Below are 19,405 nucleotides of genomic sequence, written 5' to 3'. Positions count from 1 at the left end.
TCATTCCAATATAGAATGAATACTTGTTAAAGATTTTTTTTTCCACTCATTCATGGGCAAATCAGGAAGATAAAATCATTTCACAAGTACATAGATAGCATGGTTATTTATAGTTATTTAAGAACAACGTCGGGTGTCAGGCTGCACCGCGGAGAAGAGAAAGAGGAGGTCCGGAGCAAGTGGGGTACACAAATCTTTATTATTGGATCAGGAGGGGGTGGCTCAGGCCACATGGAGTCAGCCGAAAATGGCCATCCCTGCTACCTCACCACCCAGGGGAGAGAGAGAGAGCGTGAGAGAGCAGGAGCAAGAGCTGAGGGTGGGGGGGGGAGTGGAAGGGATTTTACTGGGCAACAACCAGGGGTGACGTGTCGGGACAGGATTGGTTGAAAAGGGCACTGCGAGAATATCGCAGGAAGTGCTAAAACCTGGGGGCGTAGACTGCATCTGAATAATTCCTCAACATCATCTCCTCCTTTTCCTTTATATCTAAATGGACATAGTAAGGAAATATAGAATGGAGCAGGCTTAAATGTTTTTAAGGAGTGCAGTGCTCAGGTGGGAAGGTGTAGGACGGTTCTGTGGAGGAGGGAAGGCTTAAATGGCCGCCAACCTTGTGAGATTTATGTGTCCCCCTGTGCTCAACCCCTCTTTAGAGAGAGAGACTTACCTGGAGGGACTCATCTCATAGGTTAAGCGCTGCCTGCTCAACCATCTCCTCACAATATCTCTACATCTTTTCTATCTTTCTATCTACTCATCACATAAGATGGTTCAGTGTCTGTAAAAGACTATCTATGACAGAGGAATAGTAGTGTAGGGGTGAGCAGGAATCTTTTGGGCATAAACCTAAATGATATAACAAAACAGGAAGGGACAAGTAGGGGAGTAGTAAAAGCCAGTGTGATGTCAAGGGAAGGATCGGTGCATAAAGGAACGTTCCCTGTTGGGGGGGGGGGGGCAAGGGTACATAATGAGAGGGAGGTGGGAGGGCATGACCCACCAAGCAGAGGGGCTATTTGGCATTGTGTAGTCCTCAAGGCAACAATCTGAAAAGTCTATGAACTACTCAGGGTCAGTCTATGAAAACCAGCAGCGTGAAAGGAAAGAAGCTGCTTTAAAATTGTGTAAAGTGTCCAAAGGGTATACCAGTAAGTCCGATAGATGTCTCAGTCCAAAGTAGATGGCTAGGGGAAGAAATGGCAGGGGATGAAACGCTGCATGAGGAAGGTCAGCCGCTGGAATTCTGCTTTTCTGTAGAGAGCAAGCTGGAACTGCCAAAATATGACAGACAAAGCAGAAGCAGGAAAGGCAAGCAGGCATTAAGAAAGTTCTGTCCTTGGAGTCTGTATCAGGTTCTTCAGATCGCGTCAGGTGCCATCTAGGGTTTCAGGGGGTGTGCCACTATAGTTGTGCCATCTAGTGGGTGACGTCAGGGTGTGCAGGGGTTCAGATGGTTTTTCCCGGGATTCCTGTGAAAAAAACACAAACAATCTGCTTCTTGTGGTTAACAGGGCATCTGATTTGATTTTTTTAAATATATATGTTTGGTGCCTTAGCCAACAGACTGAGAGAATCCTATGAGCTTTATGATGTTAAATAAGATAATAAATGGATAGAAAATGATTTACAAATGTCCTATAATAAATGTTATCCTGTTATCATAATTCCATGTCATGGATTGCTTTTGTCTGCCATAGAGGATTCTTGATATGATGAAACAATATTTTACTAGTATACTACCTTTCATTTATACATTTTATCTTCTAGATTTCATGGGACATAAAACCATGATTATGGCTTTTTTCATAAAATTTTCTGGAAAAGTTAAAATGAGTTACTTGTACTGTTTATATTAAACCTAAGCACAACACACACACACCACTTATGTAAAAGAACAAGAATGTGTTCATTCATTCATTAACAATTATAGTCTTTTTTGTACTAGACTCTGGGATACTATCAAAATATACCATCAAAATAAAGATACATTTAAAAAATTTTTTTTGCTGTTTTTTTTTTCCCCACCTTCAGAGCTTCACCACTCACCGCTTCTGGCTGACTTTTTCAGATACAGTGACAGAGAGAGGGATAGGAAGAAGAAAAGTGGGAGGGGGAGGGGAAAGGAGAAGGGAGGGAGAAGGGGAGGGGGGAAGGGAGAAGAGAGGGAGAGGGCGAGGGGGAGGGAAGGGAAGGGAAGGGAGAAGGGAGGGAGGGGAGAGGGAGAAGGAGAGGGAGAAGGAGAGAGGAGGGGAAGGGAGGGAGAGGGAGAGGGAGAGGGAGAGGGAGTGGGAGAGGGAGAGGGAGAGGGAGAGGGAGAGGGAGAGAAAGAAAAGGAAACTATAGCCACTTTAATGCAGTGGGGGCCAGCTTGAACCAAGGCAAAGCAGTATACTAGCCAAGTGAGCTACCAGCCCAGGAAATGTGTGTGGGGGAGGGAAGTGTCATTGGTGCTTCATGCATGTGTAATTCTACAGCTCCATAGCTGAGCTTTTTCTTCTGCTTCTGCCTCTGCTTTTCCTTTTTTTTTTTTTTTTTTTTTCTTTTTTTCCAGAGAAAGAGAAAGAATCTTACTGGGAACTTCAGCATTGCTCTGCTGTTTGTGGAGCTTGCCCAGTTTTGTTGTGCTGGAGCTCCTAACTGGGGCCTCCTCCATAGTAAGACTGACAGAAAAAAGTACTGGCAGTCAAGATGTGGAAGCTGAGAGAAAAAGAGATAGGCATCTTTGAGAGCCGAGGTCGGTTTATTGAAGGGAAGCTGGGAGTGATCTGCAGACAAGCGAGTCATACTGGTACCAGTTCTCATAGATCAGCGTGTTTTATACCTGTGAAGGAGGAAACTGGGGGCTAGGGTCTTGCACTTGTGGAGGAGGCAAGTGGTCGGGTTGTACTATTTTGGCAGGAGGAAGGAGGCTGTGTTTTGTATCTTAGTCTTGTCTTGATTTGTTTGGAACTACTGCAGTTATAATGGTCAATTCCTCTTAACAATGTCTGTGACAGAAAACTCAAGGAAAAGTCAGGTTCAATAAAGGTCACTTCCTTATTCGGAGATTCTCAGGGGTGCGTGGTCTACTATGGAGTGATCTACTTCTCAGTACTGATATAATACCTGGATTTTTTTTTTTTTTGAACCGCACCAAATAATTAGAAGTAATTAGTTCTCTTCCTGTTTTTAATGTGAATATGTAAGAAAGAAAGGCAACTCAGAATTATCCAGGGCTAACAGCTATTAGAACTCAAGAAAGCTCTGGGAAAGCACATATTGTTTAGTAGTCAGGTTTATGGACCTTTTCTGTCGGTTTGAGCCGCCCAGCTGTTGTGCACAATGCAACATGTCTGGTGTGCTAGATTATCTGCATTGAGACGGAGTTTACTCATTCTTTAGGGACTGCGTGGTGTGTGGGAGGTAGAAACCTTACCTGGGCAATTATAGCTTTACCCTCTTGTGCACTTAAATACCACGGGTGCGTTGGATACGATTTCCACATTTTTTTTAATTTAAACTTTTTATTTTATTTTATTTTTACTTTTTCCCTTTTGTTGCCCTTGTTGTTTATCGTCATTGTTATTGTTGTTGCTGGATAGGACAGAGAGAAATGGAGGAGGGCAAGACAGATGGGGAGAGAAAAATAGACACCTGCAGACCTGCTTCACTGGCTGTGAAGCAACTCCCCTGTAGGTGGAGAGCCTGGGGGCTCGAACTGGGAGTCTTACTCCTGAACCGGGATTCTTACTCCTGTCCTTGTGCTTCGCACCTTGTGCGCTTAACCCGCTGCGCCACCGCCCGGCTCCTGATTTCTACATTTTTTTTTTTTTTAATGTCCGGCCTTGGGAGTTGGGCGGTAGCGCAGCGGGTTAAGCGCACTTGGTGCAAAGCGCAAGAACTGGTGTAAGGATCCCGGTTCGGCCCCGGGCTCCCCACCTACAGGGGAGTTGCTTCACAGGCAGTGAAGCAGGTCTGCAGGTGTCTATCCCCACCCACCCCCGTCTTCCCCTCCTCTCTCCATTTCTCTGTCCTATCCAACAACGAAGACAGACAACAATAATAACTACAATAAAACAAGGGCAACAAAAAGTGAATAAATAATTATTTTTTTAAAAAATGTCCTGCCTTCGCTTTTATCTCTGCCCTCTTAGACTTTTCACTCCGTCTCTTACTGACCAGGTCTCTTCTGCAAGCTGCTGAGGGGCCCAGTCAAGGGCTATTACCTGGCAGCTCAACTTCCTTTGAAGACAAAACTAGCAATCTGCTGAATAAACCTTGCATTTAGCTGAGAATAGGTATGGATAAAGAAAGTGCTGTCTGTTCATTTCCTCATTTGGCTATCAACTGACTATAAGGAAGAACTTAGACCTTCACTTTATGAATACCATGTAGTGCAATTTATATAGTTCCTGACACAGATGTCTGAAACAAAATTGGTAAATTTAAATGTGCAAATACTTACTTCTAAAAAATTAAAAAATATAATAATGTTTGTTTTGACAAGGAAAGAAATGGGTGTTAGCTTGGCCTGGGGGAAGCACTAGACTGGTAGATAACACTTTTTTATCATAATCTGCTATATATATTTATTTATTAATGATTTAATAAATGGGTAACAAGATAGTAATATAACAGTGATACAATTCCACAGTTCCCAACATCATAGCTCTGTGTTCCATTCCCTCCATTGGAGACTTCCCTATTCTTTATCTCTCTGAGAAGATGGGCCCCCAATTTTTTTTTTCAAGTGCAGAAAGTGGAAATTCTGGCTTCTGTAACTGCTTCTCTGCTGGACATGGCCATTGGCAGGTTGATCCATACCCCCAACCTGTCTCTATTTTTCCCTCGTAGATAACATTTTGATTTACATGCCAGACCTTCTGCCTTGTTATTATGTGACCTCACATTTACTATTGAACTTTATCCAATGTTTGTTTCCTAACTGCAAAGATACAGTGCTTGCCATATCTACTTCCAAAGGATGTAGAAAATGATAAGAAGGTGGTTGGCATACTCAAAAATGCTTAATAGCATTTTTATTATATCAAAGTGTTTTTAGATTTCTGGTGAAAGGGTTAAGGTACTTTAAGGTAAATGCGAACTTTGAGGCAACTGGTGAAGTAGAGATTGTTACTGTGGAGGGATTTTCCTTCCAAATTTTAGGGGGTGGACCAACAGCCCTGTGGCAGCACTCTCACTCCAAATTTTAACAACAAGTTTTAACAACAATGTTGCATTATCAGCAAGTGCTGTGATATATATATATCGCATATAAAATATATAAATATATATTACATTTATATTTTTACTTATATATTTTTTAAAGTGGTAGCTTGCTCTCAAGTGGAAGACATATTTAATTTTAAAATTTCTTTTATACAACTAAAAGAAACTGATTATTTTCCTCACTAGTCATATTTACAATGAAATTCAGTGGCAAAAATTAGCTTTTTAACAGAAATATTTCCGTACCACAACAATATTCTGGAATCTATATTCTTTCTTAATGAATCATGCCAATGTCTAACTTTTATACAATCTATATTCCAATTATGGAAGCATAAATATTCAACTGTCTAAGCACAATTTAACAACCTAATAATTTTCTCGAACGAAAACTCAGTTGCTGAGACTGTGTACTTAGATATATAAAATCACTCTATTTAGTCAGTGACTATATTAATAATGCTCTCAGTAACCATACAAATGCGGCTCTACGTACTATTTTTCTTTCATTCCTTTTCCCTGAAACTCTCATATAATGTTCATTTTTATTTTATTTTACTAACGCTGTGAGCAGATCCAAAACCTTAACAGACAGTACCAACCAAGTGAAATGTCATTTTATTTATATATATATATATATATGTATGTATATATGTATATATATATATTGCATTTTATTGTAATCACAGTATTAGTGATAATTTTTGAGTTATCATAAGTAAAATACTATTAATGTATACAGTTTGATGCCCAAATATTTAAGCACATGGGGGTCTCTGCATTTTTTTTTACTGCCACTAGAGTTATTTTGCTGTGGTTTAGTGGTGTCTGCATAACGGATACAGTACTTCCAGGAGCCATTTCCCTCCCTTTTCTTCCTTACTCTCTTTCTCCTTTCCCTATTCCTTGCTTTTCTCTCTTTCCCTCCCTTCTTCTTTTCTTTCCCTTTCCTTTCCTTCTCTTTCCCTTCTTTCTTTCCTTCCTCCTTTCCTCCTCTTCCTTCCTTCCTTCCTTCCTTCCTTCCTTCCTTCCTTTCTTTCCTTCCTTCCTTCTTCCTTTCTCTCTTTCCTTATAAAAAGGAAACAATTGAAAAAACTATAGGATAAGAGGGGTACATTTCCACACAATTGCCACCACCAGAACTTCATATCCCATCCCCTCTCTTGATAGCTTCCCTATTCTTTAACCCTCTGGGAGTATGGACCCAGGGTCATTATGGGGTGCAGAAGGTGGAAGGTCTGGCTTCTGTAACTGCTTCCCCGCTGAACATGGGTGCTGACAGGTTGAGCCATACTTCCAGCCTGCCTCTCTCTTTTCCTAGTAGGGTGGGGATCTGGGGAAGTGGAGCTCCAGGACATATTGGTGGGGTTGTCTGTCCAGGGAAGTCTGGTTGGCATCCTGCTAGCATCTGGAACCTGGTGGCTGAAAAGAGAGTTAACATACAAAGCCAAACAAATTGGTGATCAATCATGAACTTAAAGGCTGGAATAGTGCAGATGAAGAGTTGAGAGGTACTCTTTTTTTTTTTTGTAGATAGCTAGTAGGCATATTTTAGTTATATCCCAAAGGGCCTGTGGCTATACTAGTTTTTTTTTTTTTCTCTGAGCCTGAAATCTGATATACAGGTGGATCCAAGTTATTGTCTGGGGAGATGATGTCATGGCTGGAAAAGGAACAGAAAGCTGGATTAGGGAAGAGAGTAGCCTGCTAATATGGGAAAGGGGTATAAATATTGTTGACTGTAAACCCCAACAATTTGATGTGATCTGGGGCCCATATTTAGCTTAGGAGCCTATGTATCCACTGCATCCCTGTAGATCTGAGCTCACATTCTGTGGTTCTTCTTTTTCTAGCGTTTGCCCTTCTTCCGTAGCCAGTCAACAGCGTCAGGTTGAACCTGATGTAAAGCTGCTTGTTGCTGGCTTTGAAAGTGACTGGGATCCATGTGGATTCAGTCGGCTAGGAAGGATCGTCAGTTTCCCCAATGAATGGGTACTCATGGGATGCACCACGGGAAGGTCGAGCCAATGCATTCTGTGGTCATGAGTAGGAATATTCCAAGCTGCCCCAATATTGACCCATCTTCCTCAGGTGTAGTATTTAGTATGTTGTCCACCCTCCAAAGGGAGGATGGACAACATTCTCTACTGTTGTTGACCCAAGTTGAGGGCAAGGTCCTATGGGGGGCCCACAATGGGGTCTATTTTGTTGTTCCTGATATAGATGACTGGTAACAAGGTGAGAGGGATTTATCTGAGGTCTAGGCCCATCATGTCTGTTTGGGAATCTCAGGACTCTCCGAATAGGGCCCCAGCTGATGGGGTGGCTTGATAGTGACTAAAGAGTGATTATTAAAATATGCCAGTCCCTTGCCCTTATTCAGCTTTTGCAGTCCTTGCTTTGATAAGGTTAGCTTTGGAGTGAGTGAGAGAATTGTAATAGGACGTAGGTGAGGAGGGTATCTAAGTCTAATTAGATACTATTTCATTAGGAACTTTATACTGACTCACTGCAGACTATTGTGTACTTTTGCTTTCAGGTATATATTTTGCCCTAGTTTATGGATACATGTGAACATATGCTCTATCTCATGGGATCTGTTCTATATCTAGGTTTTGGGACTTTGTTAGGAAGTGAACCTCCTGGAATGGAATTAGAGAATCCTATGAAAGGAAAGGTCTCATCCAAGTAATGAAGGTGAAGGGTTGACATTCCATGCCTGACAGCATGAAGCATGCTGAGGTGGTACTCGTTGCGTTGATTAGGTTGGGATCAGCGGATGCAATATCATTTGGTATGAATTGAGAGAAGCATGCAGGAAAGTGAGCCCCACCCTAGAGATTCCAGGACTGGGGGAAATATAGGCTCTATTGAGGAAGCTGTCTTAAGGTTAAGAAGACAATAGTTAGTTATTGCTATAATCACAGTATTTGGCAATTGGGTTAACTTTGAAAAATCCCTTTGTTAAGATTTCCTGTATCATACACAACATCACCATAATTTATGTCCTTTGACATTATTTGTATATAGCTGTGCCATCTTTCTTTCTTACTTTCTCTTGATTAGGCAGAGAGAAGTTGAGAGAGAATGGGGGGAATAGAAAGAGAGAAGAGAGATACCTGTAGCACTGCTTCACCATGAGTGAAGTACTCACCATAGGTGGGCATAGGGGTGTGAACCTGTATCCCTGACCCTGGAATGGGAATGCTCTATCTAGTGTGCCACAGCCAGGCCCCTGGGGTCTCTGCTAAACAGAATATAACAAAGGAGTACCTTAAGGTAATAAATGTAGGGTAAAGTAAAGTGAAATTTAATCTTTATTTATTTATTGGATAGACACAGCCAGAAATCGAGAAGGACAGTGGAGGGAGAGAGACAGAGAGGTAATAAATGTAGGGTAAAGTAAAGTGAAATCTAATCTTTATTTATTTATTGGATAGACACAGCCAGAAATTGAGAAGGACAGTGGTTATATAGAGGGAGAGAGACAGAGAGACAACTGCAGCACTGCTTTATCACTCATGAAGCTTTCCCCCTGCAGGTAGGGACTAGGGACTCGAACCTGGCTCCTGACATAATGTACTATGTGCGTTCAACCAAATGCGCCACCACCTGGCCCTGGTAAAAGAATATCTGTGTTTTTTAAATCTTTATTTATTGCAAAGTGAAATTGACTGTGTTCTTGGTATTGTAATTTATTTCTTAACTTTCATAAACATAAAGTCTTTTTGATATGATAAAACTAAACTTGATTTCCGCAAGGTCATTCTTTTGTTGTGGGTCTTAGAGGCTCCCAAGGAAGAATCAATGGATAATGTGGTCTTGAAAGGTTCGGCTAGTATGTCTTGTGGTTCTGAGTAGTATATCTGCTTTTGTTTTACAAATGAGCGAAGACCCTGAGGCATCACTCAGACTGTTTTAGGCAGACTTCCACATGTGACTCAATAGAACATTTTATTTTAGTTTGTTAAAGACCAACATTACTTGTTACTATTATTAGAGTGGCCTAAAGGATTTTATAATATGAATTCAGCCAACTTAAACAGTGCTTATCTTATACTACATTTTAAAAAATATTTATTTATTCCCTTTTGTTGCCCTTGTTGTTTTATTGTTGTAATTATTATTGTTGTTGTTGGATAGGACAGAGAGGAATGGAGAGAGGAGGGGAGGATAGAGAGGGGTAGAGAAAGACAGACACCTACAGACCTGCTTCACCGCCTGTGAAGCGACTCCTCTGCAGGTGGAGAGCCGGGGGCTCGAACCAGGATCCTTATGCCAGTCCTTGCACTTTGCACCCGACTCCCTATACTACATTTTCTAGCTTTTTTTTTTTTTTTTTTTTTTTTTAAGAGAGCGCTACTCAGCTCTGGTTTATGGCAGTGCCTGGACTGAACTTGGGATTCTGGAGCCTCAGGCATGAGAGTCTCTTTGCATAACCATTATGCTGTCTAGCCCTTGTCCTTTCCTGAAGGTCTTTAGAGACATTAATTTATTTAGTTTAGTTCTCAGCATGACCCTCCCGGGCACTATCATAGTCTTCTTTTGCTAATGAGGAAATAGAGGCACAGTGCCTGAGTGATCTTGGAGTTCACCTGACCAGAGAGTGAATGGGCTTCAACAATACCTACCAGACTAGGACTTTAGAGGTGTGGCTCTCTAAGTAGCTGGTGATAAACACTGTTCAGAAGTGGACTGACTGAACAGGGTTTGGTACATCCTTTACTCAGGGGGAAAAAACCAATCAGTCTCAACAGTTAAGGAGGCAAACTTGGAAAAAATGCCAAGGGCAACCATCTATGTCAAACAAAAACATCTATACACAGATTTCAAACTTTCAAAAATAGGATTGCCAGGCTGGGAAAACAGTATATTAAGTGAAGAGACTTTCATGCCTGAGGCTCTGAAGTCCCAGGTTCAATCCCTAGCACCTAGAGTTGAGCAGTATACTGGTCTTTCTCACTGCTTGTACCTCTCTCTTGTTTAAATAAAACTAATAAAACATCCTAAAAATAAAAAAATGACTATCTACTTAAAAAAAAATAAGACTGTCAGTTTCTAAGATGTTACCCTTAGTTTTATAGCACCCTCTCCTTTTCAGAAGCCAAACTAGAGGTTACATGGTGGCACACCTAGTAGAGGCAAATGTTAACATGCACAAGGACTAGGGTTCAAGCCTCCAAGTCCTTACCTGAAGAAAGGAATGCTTCACAATTGGTGAAGCAGTGCTGTAGGTGTCTTTCTCTTTCCCCGTCTATCTCCCCCTTCTCTGTGGATTTCTCTGTCTCTAGCCATTAAGTAAGTAAAATAGTAAAAAAAAAAAAAAAAAAAAAAGGCAAAAGCAGACAAACAAAACAACAACAACAAAAAGGTAGGGAGAAAGGGGGAGGAGAGATGGGCTGGGACTCAATGGAATGGGTGAGGATTGGTGGTGAGTACAGTATGGCAACTTACAATTTGAAGAGAGGTGAAATTATTCCCCTAAAACTTACACAACCTTGTGAATCAATGCCAGGGAAACAAATAGTTTTACTTGCCTGCAGAGTTAACTATTTCTAAAGCCAGCAAAGTTATGGAGCACCCTAAAAGGGTGACATGGTGGCGTGCATTAGCTTTGTAGACAACCAGTTGTGCTGGTGCAAAGAAAGAGTGACTACAAAGTCACCAGAAAGTTTGCTGGACCACTGATGAAAATGCAATTTTGGTCCCTCACTACTGATGGAGTTATTTTGCTTGAGGTTTCTCTATTACTAACACTCTTTCATACTGCATTATAGACTTCCCTTATGCATCTAAAAATGATACAACATAGCCACTTTCTTTCTAGTTAAATATACTAGACAAAGATGCTGACTAACTTGTGAATACACCAAAAAGCAAAATATTAAAACTGCATTTGAAATTAGCGATTCTGTCTAACGTGGTGTACCAGAACCATGTATCATACTGAGCTTTGTACAGTTATCCCGTTAAATCAATTCCACGTCCTTGCAAGGTGATGTCACCCCTATCATTTGAGGGCTGAGAAGAGACTTGCAGAGGGAAAGTATTAGAACTCATAGCAACGAGTTTCACTTCAAGCTTTTAGGGCAATCACAAACTAAAGAGGTTCAGGTTCTCTACACAACAGTACAATCTTAGAGACAACCTAACAAGACTTTCCTACACACCTCATATCATAATATAGGTAGGGATCTGGACTAATATTTCTGGCAGGAAGAAGCAGCTTTTGAACTAGGGTAGACTGCGGCCTAAAAGATGGAATTAAAACAATTTGCCTACTGAAGCTGGTTGACGTAGTATTCAAGGACCTGGCTGCACATTGGTCTTTTTGTCTGGATTTACATCGCTCCAGGCAGACTTCCCAATGCTCATCTTCAGCTGGGAGGGCCAATCGTGTTAAAAAGGCCATACACAGCTACAGACCATCTTCTGTCAATACGCTTCTACAGAAAGGCGGTTGGATGGGAGGTTTCATTAAACCAGGACAACACAAGTATTCCTTATACCCCCAGCGTTTATTTTGGGAGGAACCACACCACTGAAGCGCCCCCCCCCCCCCCCCATCATCCTTCATGAGGTCTCCTTTTTCTTCCAGGTACCCATCCTTCATCATCCACCTCCAGGGTGGAAAGCATCTGAGCTTCCAGACCTGCCCTTCAGGGCCCAGCGGTGCGGTGACCCCAGAGGTCCCCAGGCGGCTGGGGCGGCGGTGACGCAGGAGGCTGCGGGGCCCAGGGGCGGGAGCAGGTTGCCGGCGCGGTGTGGCGCGGGCCAATCAGGAGGCGCGGTGTTTGGGGCTCCGGGAGGGTCGGGAGTGGGCTGGGACCGATAGGTTTCCTGCGGGGCTGGCGCGGAGCCGCCCGCACTCCCAGCCCGCGTGCGCGCGCGGAGCCCTCCGGGCTCTCGGCTTCTCCTCCGCGCGTCCCGCGCCCCCCCGCACCCGGGACGCAGCTCCGACGGCGCTCGGCCTGGGCTGCCGTGCCCGCAGCGTGAGTCTCCCAGCCGCGCTGCGCCCGGCGCGCAGGGCCCTTGCGGGGGCTGCGCCGGAGGGGGCGCTTCACCCCGGGCGGGCCGACGGGCTGCGGTGATGCGGCTGCGGTCGCCACCCCTGCGTCCGGGCGGGCGGCTGGTGGCCTCAGGAGCCGGAGTCGGAGCGCACTCTCCGCTGCCCGGGACGCCGCCCTCGCCGCCTCCGCTCGCCTCCCGCGCCCGCCGCGGGGCTCCGGGGCCCGGCGCGGCATGAGGAGGAGGCTGCCCGCCGGCGAGCGCCCAGCTCCGCGGCCCCCAGGGCCCTCCGGGGCCCCCGCGCGTCGAGCGTGCGGGCTGCGGGCCCGGCGCCCACGCTAGCCCGGCGCAGGCGGCAGCCGCAGCGGTGGGCTGCGAGGCGAGGTGAGGCGAGGCGGGGCCGGGCGGTCTCTGTTCGCGGGGCTCGGCCGCCTGCAGCCGGCGGAGGGGCGCGCTGCGCCTGCCGGGGCCCCGCGCTCTGCAGTTTGCGGTCCCTCCCCGCGGGGGTGCCGCGGCGCGCAGCCTGCGCTGCTTCCACCTGCAACCCCTCCTCCTCTCGCCGCTGGGTGGATACAAAGCCCGTCTTCGCCGGTCCCCGGCCTCGTCTCGCCTGCGCTGCCCGCAGCCCCGCAGCCCCGCAGCCCCTCGTACACCTCCGCCCTGGCCTCCCGCGCCTCCCTTTCCCAGGCTCTCCAGCCTCCCATTCATTCTGCCCGCCCGCCTCCTCCTTCTCTCCTCCTTCCCCCTCGGGGCCTCTTCCCCAGGGTCACCCCGCACAGACCCACTGCTATTTGGGGGGTTCCTATGCATTCGTGGAAGTTTAAGGCCTGGAAGGTCCCCCCCAGTCCGGCCTGAGAGCGCAGACGGAGCTGCTGGCCGGGAAGAAGATGTCTGTGCTTAAGCGGATGATGCGGGTCTCCAATCGCTCGCTCCTCGCCTTCATCTTCTTTTTCTCGCTCTCCACGTCCTGTCTCTACTTCATCTATGTGGCTCCGGGCATTGGTAAGCACCAAAACGCATCCTCACTCACTTCCCAGGTCATAGGGAAAGGGAGCTGATACTTAGGAGATTTGGAAGCTTGTATAAACAGGAGCCGGTGGAAGGCGTTCAATCTGAAATGTTATTTGAGATGTGTCAAACTGCTTAGGGGCATGCGTTTTGTTAAGGCACGTTAAAATAACTTGGAGACTGCATTAAAGGATAAAGCAAAATTAAGGTGTGGTGGCCCGGATTGCCGGGTCTCTTACTTGAATTTTTGTGGCAGCTTTACCTACTTTAGATCATGTTTTTAAGTTTCACATTTAATTTAAGTTTCTTGCTTAATTTTGACATTATTTGAACACCGTCAAATAGAATAACTAGTGGTAAAAAAATGTGGAGAAACCGACAACGGGAAATTGTGATTGCATTCAAGAATGTACATGCTCAAATCTTCTAGGTCACTTTTTTAGAATGGGGTCAGTCAACACTAGTGGCACACTTCAGGATTTTTTTTTTTTTCCTTAGGGAAGAATTGTCTTGTTAAAACAGCACTCTATTATTTAGACAGTTTGGGTGTTTAGCTTTTCAAAGGTAGGTAGCCTCTGCTACTTGTTAAGATGCTTTCTGGATTAACAATTATGTAAGATAACTTGTATTTTAAAGTTTTACATTTTTTAAATTCTTTTTGGCCTTTGGGCCAAAATAAACTTTTGTATTTTCCTCTTGGATTAGTTCCTTTATTAAACATCCTGATTTCTTAGTCCCCTTTAATTCAGAAGGTGTCAATATTTCATTCTAATGAATGAAAAATGGGAACTGAATGTAGATAGTAAAATTCGTTATATTTTCCCTTAACTTTTCTCAGGTTTTCCTGGTTACTAATTATTTATTATTAAAATACTTAGTAACAATACATTTATTATAATTTCTCTTTTGACACTAAGCAGTCTTTTGGGCCAGTACCATCACCCCCCCCCCCCCCAGTTAAGAAAAAGTGTATGGCCTCTTAACAGAGTGAAAACACCTGCAGAATTTTGAGATGGAATTATTATCATTGTTTTAGGTAGTATTATACTGCCTTGTAAATAGTGTGTGCGAAACAATCTCATTGAAACTTTTATTTACTAAAGTGAAGTTGTTATGTGATCTTTTTTCTTGATAAGTGTTCTTATTCAAATAAGATGTGTAAGCTCAGATAATGATTCTTGAGAAGACATGAATTGTTGAGATATTGATGTATGCCAAAATAGAAATTTGAAATTAAATGTTGAATAAGTCTGAACATTTTAACAGATTTTAAAAAATTTAAAAAAATTATTTATTTATTCATGAGAAAGATTAGAGGAGAGAAAGAACCAGCCATCACTCTGGTACATGTGCGGCCAGGGATCAAACTCAGGACCTCATGCTTGAGAGTCTAGTTCCTTAGCCACTGCACCACCTCCCGGGCCACAACAGATTTTTCTTTTACTGCAGTTTTTTTTTTTTTCTTTTAGGTTGAATAAAATAATCCTTAAATCCTATAGTAGAATAGGACAGTCCTATTGTAGTGAATTTGAGAATAGTTAGTCAAAACATTCAGCAGATGTGGTAAAATCCTCTGACATTTTGGAAACCTTATAAATTTTCACTCTCCTAGGCATTTCTTTAAATATTGGCTATCTTGCAGGGCATGTTATTTTTTATCTGATAGTAGAATAGCTGTTCCCACCCCTTTTTACTGTATTACTGCTTTGGAATATATCGTTCTAGCTTGTCACTTGGAGTTTGTATGTCTTTCCTTTTGATGTGGATTCTTGCTTTTTTTATCCATCCTTTCATTTTGAGTCTTCTGATTGCTGAATTTAAGCCATTCACATTTAGATGATTATTGAGAAATGCGTTTATTTATAGGCATTTTGATTTCTGTTTTGAGGTTGTTTTACGTTCTTGTTAATCCTTTTTCTGTTTGTATCTGCTTGTTATTCTGTGTGGATGGTTTTCCTTTTTTTTTTTTTTTTTTTTAATAGTTTTATTTATTACTGAATAGAGACAGCCAGAAATTGAGTGATAGGTGGGTGATAGAGCGGGAGAGAGACAGTGAGACACCTACCAACACTGCTTCACCACTGGTGAAGCTTTCCTCCTGCACGTGGGGTTGGTCCAGCGGCTGGACCTTACACACTGTAATGTGAGTGCTTAACCGGTGTGCCACTGTCTGGCCCTGAGGATGGTTTTCTATGATGATCTTGCCCACAGTATATATGTTTTCTTTATGGCTACCATGAATATTGTGTCTAACTTAGAATAGCTACAACAGTCTCCCTTGAGTTGATCTTAGTTCACCAACATTTGATTGTATTGCTCTATTCATTTTACCCTCCCCTTTCCTGTGTCTGTGTTTTCCCCTGTGGTTGTTCTGTTCTACTACTGACCATCTCATTAAAAGTTGGATTCCTTTGCTGCTTCTTTCATGTTTGACTCATCTCAGTAATTTTTGCAAGGCAGGATTGGTAGCAGTGTATTCCTTTAGTTTTTGTATGTTTGAAAAGATCTTTAGTTTTCGCTCATACTTGAATTATAATTTGGCAGGATAGAGTATTTGTGGCTGGAAGTTCTTTCAATATTTTGAAAAAGTCATTCCACTCTCTCATTTTCCTCTACTGTTTGTGATAAGAAATCAAATGAGAGCTTGGTGGTTCTACCTCTGTATGTCAGTTTCTTTCCTTCCCTGGTAGCCTGAAATATTTTTTTCCTTGTCCTTGAATTTGGATAGTTTGGATTAAGGAACTTGAATGTTCATTCAGTTTCCTTGCTGTTTATTTATTTTATTTATTTATTTTTTAGATTTTATTTATTTATGAGAAAGATAGGAGGAGCGAGAAAGATCCAGACATCACTCTGGCACATGTGCTCCCAGGGATCGAACTCGGGACCTCATGCTTGAGAGTGCAAAGCTTTACCACTGTGCCACCTCCCGGATCACGATGTCTGTGTTTTGAACTTTGCCCAGATATGGAAAAATTTTGCTATGATTTTTTTTGAATATGTTTTCTGCTCTTTATGTCCTCTCTTCAGGGATCCAGTAATTCTCATATTGTCTTTCTGTTGGAATCTATTTCATGGAGAACTGCTTCAATTTTCCTAAACCTCTCTCTCCAAAAACTTTCGATTCAGAGTATGGTGGAAGCGCTTTCTAGTCCAGTTATTCTGTCCTCAGCTTGATTTAGTCTACTTCCTAGGCCTGGTACCTGAGCCTGAGCTGCATTCAAATGTTCTTTATTCTCTCCAGCCTTGTCTAGAGTTTTTCCTTCATTTTTTTCCAAATTTATACCAAATTCTGTTTGGAGTTTTCCTTTACTGTTTTGTAACTCTTGTGAAATGATCTCTCAATTCCTGAGTATGCTTCTGCATGTTAAGTTTACATTCTTGTATTGTTTTCATAATGAGTTTTCTAAATTCTGTCTCTGACATTTTTCTACATCTTTGTACATCTGATCTTATTCTGTATTTTCTGACATGACTGTCTCTTGGGTACTTCCTTTTTTTTTTTAAAAAAAAAATTTATAAAAAGGAAACATTGACTGATAGCATAAGAGGGGTACAACTTCACACAATTCTCACCACCAGAACTCTGTATCCCCTCCCCTCCCCTGATAGCTTTCCTATTCTTTAACCCTCTGGGAGTATGGATTCAGGGTCCTTGTGGGATACAGAAAGTGGAAGGTCTGGCTTCTGTAATTGCTTCTCTGCTGAACATGGGTGTTGACTGGTCAATTCATACTCCCAGCCTGTCTCTCTCTTTGCCTAGTGGGGAAGGGCTCTGGGGAAGCAGAGCTCCAGGACACATTGGTGGGGTTGTCTGTCCAGGGAAGTCTGGCTGGCAGGCATCCTGCTAGCATCTGGAACCTGGTGGCTGAAAAGAGAGTTAACATACAAAGCCAAACAAATTGTTGACCAGTCATGGACTTAAAGGCTGGAATAGTGTGGATGAAGAGTTGGGGGGGGGTCCTCTGTTTTGTAGATAACTCATAGGCATATTTTAGTTATATTTCTTGGGTACTTCTAAGCTTCTGCATTTGGTATGGTTTTTGTTGCTGTGCCAGCAAGTGGCATTGTGGCTAAGTTGTTGGATTTACCGGCTTATATTGGGTTATTTGAGAAGTCATGATACATTTTTGCATTGAAAAACAGAAAAATCATGTCTTGACTTTTCTGACAACCTAATATATTGTGGTGAGGGAGACGTTTCACTGTCATTGGGATAATTTAGTGGCTGTGATGTCAGTATAGGGTCTTGCTGTCATGTTTCTAGACTCTGGGAAGTAACAGCATGGTAGAATTGCTTTCTCCTAGTTGTTGAAAGAACAAGTAGAATTTATTTTCCTAGCCAGGAACTGTGACCTGAGCAGACCATTTGGCTTTAGTTCTTGGCCAGGTTTTTTCTAACCCACTGGTGAGTCCTTGTGGGCAGTTCAATATCCTGATGCCCCTGAGTTCACAGGTTAAATTCCTGTTTTCTTGTGTCTTAATCTGGAATGAGTTCTATTAAAGTCAAAGCTTATTATTTTAAAAATAATTTGAATTGCTTTCCTTGAAATGTCTTTTGTAGGAAACACAGGTATAGTCTCTATATTATGAACTAATCAATTGAAACTGGTCTACAGGAACTCCCTTTTACCTATCTGCATTGAAAGTTCATGGACAAATAATCCTTGTCCATCCAGGAGGGTGGCATTGTGGGAGAAGTTTGCACCATTTCCCTGGAAGTGAGGATTTAACCTTCCAAGTGAATCACTAGAGCTCTTGACCTATCCTAGACATGCTGACTTGTTTTAGTCATTGAATAGAGATGAGATCTAGTTGGACTACTTTGGTTTGAATTCCTATAGGCCACACAAGGAATTACGTAGCCAAGTGTATTATTTTTGCCTCCAGAGTTTTTCTGTTGTGTTGGAGGAAATAACAATGGGTAGTTGGTATGTGTGTGTGTGTGTGTGGGGGGGGGTATACATCTAAGCATTTGTGTTATAAGTATAGGAGAGGGTGACTTCGGTCCTTACTCAGAGACTCCCTCATATTTTGAGTGGTTTTCTTGTTGCCCTTTAACTTTCTTATGACCCTGAAGCTTCTACTGTGAACTTCTGGTTGGGTGAACCTGGTTGAGTTCTTTTTGAACTAGTAGTCTCCCTTACATTTCAAAAGTCCTTTTAGTGTTCTTCTTACCAAAATTCTTTCAGAGTTTTTTCTGATTTGGGCCATTGTGCTGGGCACCTCTTCCCTCTGTACCTCTCTTACTTATCAAGTATCTCTTGCTTAACTTTTTGCCCTGTAAGTAATAGGAAATACTGAATATTTTGAAAAGGGAAATGATGTAGCGTGACTCTTCTAGCATGGAGTACCAGTTATAGAAGGTAAAACTAGTGATGAGAAGGCCAGCTTGGAAGTTATTTTATTAGCTTATGAAGTAGATTAGAACCTGATCAATTTCATAGTTGTGTCAGTGTAGAGAGGGTGTGAATAGTGGAGTCAAAGGAAAGAAACTGTTAGGCTCTGCTTGTATTTTAACTCAGCCAATGATCTTGTTAATAATAAGGAGTTTTGAAAGTCACATCCTTTGAGGCAGGTATTTTGGTTTTTGAGAAGTTTAATTGGTATGCAGTGGGATGTGATATCCAGGAAAAACTTGTGAGTTGATACACAGATTGAAATAGATCCTTGAAGCTCAGAAAAAATGTGTCAGGAGAGAGATTTGGGGATTTTTTGGAGAATGGGTGAATGATATTTATCTATTTCTCCCTCAACAAACTTGAGTTATAAAGCTAATACCTACGAGTAGAAGTGACTTATCCAGTCTTAAGTGTGGCATGGTAGGGGTTCAATTAGACTATGGAGGAGACCTTCATGTAAAAAATCCTTAGTTTGAAAAATTCCCATGAGACCCTTTTATTTTTCTCATCCCTTTACTCTAAATGGGAAATAAGTGTGGTTCATCCCATGGAAAGTTTTGATGACTACCCAATCACCCTGGAGGTTGAAAAGAAAGTAGCTGTGGATGAAATCCAAGTTTAGAATAAGTGGAGAAACAGGAACAGGAAAATGAAAAGTAAGAGACATCATGAAAGTAAAACTTGCAAAATAAACTAAAAATGAAAATTAGCAAGGTGAGTATTATAATGATATGAAGCTCAATGGGATAAGATAAGGAAGAAGATTTATTGAGTTT

General features: G+C 42.5%; 1 protein-coding gene across 3 annotated transcripts in view; it reads left to right on the top strand.

The window, feature by feature from the left end:
* The first annotated feature begins 13,094 nt into the window (after nucleotides 1-13,094).
* Nucleotides 13,095-19,405, top strand: part of B4GALT6 (beta-1,4-galactosyltransferase 6) — a 78,591-nt gene continuing 72,280 nt past the window's right edge. For all 3 annotated transcript variants that reach the window (XM_060173661.1, XM_007520928.3, XM_007520927.3), the window contains exon 1: nucleotides 13,095-13,221. In XM_060173661.1, coding sequence (XP_060029644.1) covers nucleotides 13,107-13,221 — 115 coding nt within the window. In that variant the 5' untranslated portion in view covers nucleotides 13,095-13,106. The remainder of the gene's footprint in view (nucleotides 13,222-19,405) is intronic.

This window comes from Erinaceus europaeus, chromosome 15, assembly GCF_950295315.1.
Source record: "Erinaceus europaeus chromosome 15, mEriEur2.1, whole genome shotgun sequence".
In the NCBI taxonomy this organism is placed as follows: Eukaryota; Metazoa; Chordata; class Mammalia; order Eulipotyphla; family Erinaceidae; genus Erinaceus; species Erinaceus europaeus.
The sequence above is the reverse complement of the archived record's forward strand: the minus strand, read 5'-3'. Positions and strand labels throughout refer to the sequence as shown.